The sequence below is a fragment of the Lepisosteus platostomus genome, chromosome 14, assembly GCF_059453375.1.
Source record: "Lepisosteus platostomus isolate fLepPlt1 chromosome 14, fLepPlt1.hap1, whole genome shotgun sequence".
Taxonomy (NCBI): Eukaryota; Metazoa; Chordata; class Actinopteri; order Semionotiformes; family Lepisosteidae; genus Lepisosteus; species Lepisosteus platostomus.
Genome location: NC_142624.1, coordinates 33,010,872 through 33,016,871, shown reverse-complemented (window position 1 = coordinate 33,016,871; position 6,000 = coordinate 33,010,872). Strand labels below are relative to the sequence as shown.

Here is a 6,000-nt window from a genome sequence, read left to right as displayed (position 1 = left end):
TAAAGATGTATGAAAACTATCTTCAGCATATCAGAGATAATCCACAGCAAAGAATACTCTGATACAATATGTCATTACATTCATAAATAAACTGAAGGCATTTGAAATTATATGCTTGTGTGATGCATAAGTACAACTTTAAAAGACAAATAATGTGTTAATCCCCATTTAGTTACCTTCATAAGTTTGTTTAGTAACAAAACTGCCACAAACTGTAACTGCAACAGGATTTTATTTCAGAAACATTCGTTTAGGTAGTTTATCATACCATCAACAAATTTCAATTCTTCATGCAGCATGGTATTTCTATAAATAACATAAAGCAATTAAATTAATTACCTATCCAGAGAGAAACTATCACCTGTAAGGTCAACTTAACTTTGCTGAGCATTTTGAATAACAATGAGCAATCATCAAAAGGCTATCAGATGAACATAATTTTAGATTTTTTGTTTAGCTAATTGTACAGTTGTTGATTTTTCCTCATTTGGGAATTAAAAAAGAAAGTTGGGGAAAAAATGCCTCATGCTTTCACTTGTCAGTTACAAACCAGATCTCACAGCAGGAGCAAATTGCATGGAAAAGAACCCATAAGAAAGATTTTAATTTCACCTGAGATGATCCACATGTATAAAAAAAGGTTCATTGATCAGCAAGTATTAGTATTATTGTACAGTAGGTCTGAAAAGCTCTACATGCATCAGTGATCCAGGGTTAGGACATAGCAAGATTGTTTAGAATATCCTGAAATTACAACATACTGTACCATGCAGAATTCATTTTACATTGTTTATTGAGTGAATTCTGATTAATTACATACAGAACACTCGTATTTGGCAACCTATAATCCTGCTTCCAACATTTTCTGCTGATTACAGGCCAAACTGGTGAAAATACAGTATAAAGTATTTACAAACCACATTTTAGTTTTCATCTATAAGGTGTTGTACTAAATGGTAATGCATTGTACTTTGCATTAAGCAAATTAATGTGTATTGTATGTAGTCTATTTGCGTTTTTAAATTCGAAATATTAAATGCATATACAGTACACAGTATCCAAAAGGAAAGAATGTTCAAAAACAAGTTACTGTACTATAGAAACTTTGATGGGATTATGTGGCATTTTTGAAAATCCAGCAACCCCTTCCCCTCAGGCCACTGGATAATCGATGCTCTGCTGTATTACAATGATTTATCTCAGCCACTGCGACTTAAGTTAAGTTTATCTGACTTGTTTGGCAAGAAATGAAAACAATTGCGAGAACAATAAGTCTAGGTCCCTTATATATATTATATATATATGAACACTGTACTGTGGAGCTGCCAAGATGTTCTCATTTCTAACCCCAGCTCTCTTGAGACCTCCTGAAATTCATCCAGGAAAGAGCATCTACAGACAAAAGAGAGGCGCCCCCAGTTCTGAACACATATCATCGCTGACACCCAAAGTGTGCCCATGGGCTAAACCTACTATATCACACAACATGTGCTTTTTACGCTCTTTTTATTTGATGTTTTATAACCCCTTTTCAAATCAAGATTAAAGCGCATGTATTATTTCGCAAATCTATTGTGAACTGTTTCAGTTAGTTGCAGAATATCTTCTTTAGCTTTGCTGTCATTATATCAATGCCATACCACGCAAATGACAGCAGTTTTCCGAATGGATTACAGAAACCTGTCAACATCTATCACATTTTAGCTCACACGCAGTCTTCAAAATCTTTCATTTCATTAATCATTTACTGATTTGCAGTAAAGCACCATTCTGTCAATCCGATTTGTTGAAATGTAAATTACAGCGGTTACACAAACGTTACACATACTAAACCACAGGAGAACTGCAGTCTGGTGGTATCCATGATTCAGGGCTTTATTTTAGGCACGGGAGAAGATCTGCCTCACATGGCTGGTTTATGAGCCTGTAGTATGGTTGACTGATCATCATGGACTTTCTAATTTCATGGAAGCCCACTGCTACCTGAATGGAAGGATTTCAGATTTTATTTCTTTTTATACAGTATGTTATTTACACTGTGGGGGTGGGAGCATGCTACTGCATAATGGATGATGGTGGCACAGATTACCTAGTCCAAGTTTAGACTTCACAATATCCAGGACAGAGAACAGAGGTCTCTGTAGACCAAGGGGAACTGACCTTCTCTAGGTTTCCAAACTTTTCAACCCATACTTCAAAAGGTTGATTTATTTGTAAAACATAAGAATTTGAATGAATAGGGAAAAAAATCAACTTTAAAATATTTTGAGATAAATATCTCATTTTCAGTCCACACCATACTAGAAGACATGTCTGTCATCAAATCAATTCTCCAGTTGTTTCTTGTTGTTTGCTCAAACATGACTATTGGGGGCGTTTAACATGCCCATATGGCTGTTTTACACACGGCACTTTCAGGAAGCAGTTTTCAGAACTTTTTCTTGTTTTTCAGCTGGCGGATAACTCTAATTGAAGTGACAGCTGTGGTAGAAGGCGGTACTGTCCTTTTTTCCAGGGTGAGGGCAGTGCACCTTGCTTGCTGGCATGCAGATGTTCCCCTTAGAGCAAAACCAAACACCAGCACAACAATAGTGAAATCACAGCTGAATGCCAATTTAGTAACTCCTCTTATGTGAAGAGACGATGTGATTTACAAATGACAGGAACATAAAAGACAGCAAAGATAAGTAATTGCAGGTATACTACACTTACAGTGTCAGCTACGATTAATCCAGCAGTGCTGTACTTTTTAATTTCTTGTATACAATTAAATGTTCTTTCTTACAAACAGTAGATGTAGAATAGGCTACTTATTTGTATTTAGTAACTATTCAGGCAATTTAAAAAAGAACGTCGTCTTCCAAAATTTTTTTTTAAAAGATTGTCTGCCAGATATGTCCAAATAATTATACAGGTAGTAGTAGAAACAAGTCCAAAGAAGCCTTTAAAGCCTCTGCTTTAATATTTAAAGCCTCTGCTGTAAATAATTCTGCATTGTATTTATTTTAACACTTTCAAAAGTGTTCATATACCTAGAGTACGTGAAGATTCACAAGAAAGTTGGTTCATAAACCAAAAGTACGATTGACAGCAAATTGCAAACAACAAACATGCAACATACTGTAATACTCTGTTTATAAATAATATTTAAATCTTGCATTTGTTTTGCTTTTGGGACTGTTCCAAATTTCCATGGCATACTTAATAAAGTCTGTAAGTACATCCCTGTGAAATGCCACACTCACATTGAGAAATGCTGTGCTGCTGCATATTGAAAGTTCTAAAGAAATAAAATGAACACTCACATGACACTTAATACTGCAATATTAAAAAGCACATCAAGATGGCCATCTGTATGGGTATGCATATTACCTTTTCACTCCAGAGTACAGCCTGTCAAACACATCTTGAACAGGTGCACGTCTCTCCTTCACTGGTTGGACTGCACTCATAGCCCCTGCAATCCAAATTCTTCCCTTATTCCAATAATTATGCATGTTAAAAATTGTGGTTACATTTATTTTGTCTTGAAACACATCTGTATACAGTGCTGTATATACATAAATCTGTTGCTATTTTGACTAAAGACTACATTTACAATTACAGATTATACATTGCTGCATAACTGTCGTTTTGTTAGTGTACAGTATGTACTAAAAACAATTTAGTCAAGTTTCAAAATCTCTTCGATGGGATTCCCATTGGGAATATCAATTATGGCATTTTCTTTTTTAAGCAAAGTAAGACCTTCTATTTATCTTTCTGTTTCGTAATTGTAATAAATACTGGACCTGTTTCCTGCTTTTTATATACAGCAAAATACAGAGACAAAATATTTTTGTCAGTCAGTGCATTACAGCAATTAGTAATGTTGTTAAATGTTTTGATATTATCCTTCAGTTAGCCTTATTATTTTTTATAGACTTGTTTATGAGATTACATAACATTACTGCACCTGGTTTTAATACAAGAACTAATGGCTAAGGTATAGAAGTTGTTGGTGTTCACCCGGCAATACTCATTACTCATCATGAGTATTTCAAACCAAGTTAGACTATTATCCCAAGAAAACAGTTATGAGAGAGAGTGATTGTGTTTTTTGCGAAAGAGAAAAAAAAGTTTTATAATGAATCTGCTACTAATAATTACAAAACAAGCCCCCGTTATTTCACCCACTGATAAAGTGGCTGTTGTCTTCTGAGGCAGCTGCACGGTGCTGTAATTGTGTAACAATTGTCACTCACTGGGAGAATAGTTCCAATTACAGACATTAACACGTTGAGGAATTACCCTTCCTCTCTACAAATTACCCTTGAGCCCCTTTGTAAAAGATGAATTATAATGCCGACTAGCTGCTTGATAGGAGTGAGCCGAAGAGTGATAAATTACTTCTAAGTCAGATAAAATCAAGCATGACATCATTTAATTAATTTCAGGGATTTTTTTTAGACATCCCAAGTAAAAAAAAAAGAGAATCCCACATGATTCACAATCCAAAATGATTTTTAATTATTAAGTTCAAAAAATTTTATGGCTCAGATTTCCTATTCACAGAATTGTACAGTACGTCACAAAATAGCACAACACAACAAGATCTTCCTCAGGCAAAACCGATTGGGTACAATTGTATTGCCTGTTTCATGATGTGTAGTTCTGTGATTTGTGGATTTAATATTGTTTGTGAATAATGCAACGCGTAGTTCTTTCCTTTCTGTGCCTCAAAGAGGTTTTGGACATTTGGACTCTTGTTCCTCAGCTTTTGAACAGGGATACTTCTCTTGTTTCAGTGTTTTGTACTGAAACTGAGAACCACCCCATTAAGAGATCTGGAACTCTGTACAGCAAAGCTTAGTTAGCCCATCAGAAATAAAAATCATTTTGATTCTGAACTATCATGTCAGAGTGCCAGTTTTTTTTTTCAGTCTGCAGTAGTTTGTTGCGGATCCTTAATGGTTTGGCCATTTTTACACAAACAGAAAAAGAAAATAAACAGCCAGAAAAGTGGCACCTCTCCTCTTTCCTCTTAGGCTGTATCTCATCGGTGAGCAGAGCACAGGCAGCAGGGCAGCAGGCAGCTGTTACCCACCTGATCGGGGTCTCTCGGCAGCAGGAGCTCCACGGCCAGGGAGGTAGTGATCCATCTTCCACTGCAGCTCCCACTGGCTCCTTTCCTCCTGGGCACCAAGGAAGAAAGAGAATCCAGGAGATGCACACTGAAAATTTTGAAGACAGCCCCTCATGGGGCCCCTTCACAAGAACTTGCCCAGAAAATTACAATCTGTGGCAAAAATAAGCACCCAGAAAATTTAACAAAAATGATGCTCTTAATAGGATTCAAAATAAAAAAAAAGCTGTGGTTCAGACAGCAGACAATATATTTAAATCTTGATTAATAAGGATGGCATATTGCCTTGAACCCCTCTGCTCTTTGGTGACATACAATTGATGCAAATCCCGTACCTATTCTGTACCGAGGTTAAACAAGAAGACAAATTTGTCTTGTAACTTTAATCAGATCTGAACCCAGGTTTGTAAAGGTGAAGGGCCCTAGAAGCACCTGCACCACTTAGCCCAACATCACCTTTCATCAACAAGATTAAATGAACAAGTAATAGGTTTATTCCATGCTGAAAAAAAGAAGAAAGAGAACACAACGTTTCGGCCGTGGAGCCTTCTTCAGGTGTGAGAGAGACAGGGCAGTAGGCAAAGGTAAAGTAGCGGGAGAACAAAGGTTGAGAGGGAGGAGGAGTGAGAGGCGGGAGCAGGGGACAGAAAGAGAGGCCAATCAAGAGGTGTGAAGTCAGAATGGGTGCAGAGAGGTGTGAAATGAAACTTCCAATGAATGGAGAAAATTTAAAAGAACAGTAATCTGTCGTTAAGGGAAGGGAGAATGTGTGATCCTAGCTGCAGAATAATTTTAGTTTCGGTGGTCTTTCTGATGTATGAGTTCGGAAAACCGTCTTTGAGAACACAGACGGAGAGATTAGAGTGGTCGTGGCC

The 6,000-nt window shown here is 36.8% G+C and overlaps 1 protein-coding gene across 1 annotated transcript in view; it reads right to left on the bottom strand.

Annotated features, from left to right (window-relative positions):
* Positions 1-215: 215 nt before the first annotated feature.
* Positions 216-6,000, bottom strand: part of LOC148649288 (uncharacterized) — an 80,722-nt gene continuing 74,937 nt past the window's right edge. The window contains exons 13-15 of the mRNA XM_088605757.1: positions 5,087-5,174; positions 3,373-3,457; positions 216-2,558 (exon numbers count right to left, since the gene is read on the bottom strand). Coding sequence (XP_088461883.1) covers positions 2,429-2,558; positions 3,373-3,457; positions 5,087-5,174 — 303 coding nt within the window. The 3' untranslated portion in view covers positions 216-2,428. The remainder of the gene's footprint in view (positions 2,559-3,372; positions 3,458-5,086; positions 5,175-6,000) is intronic.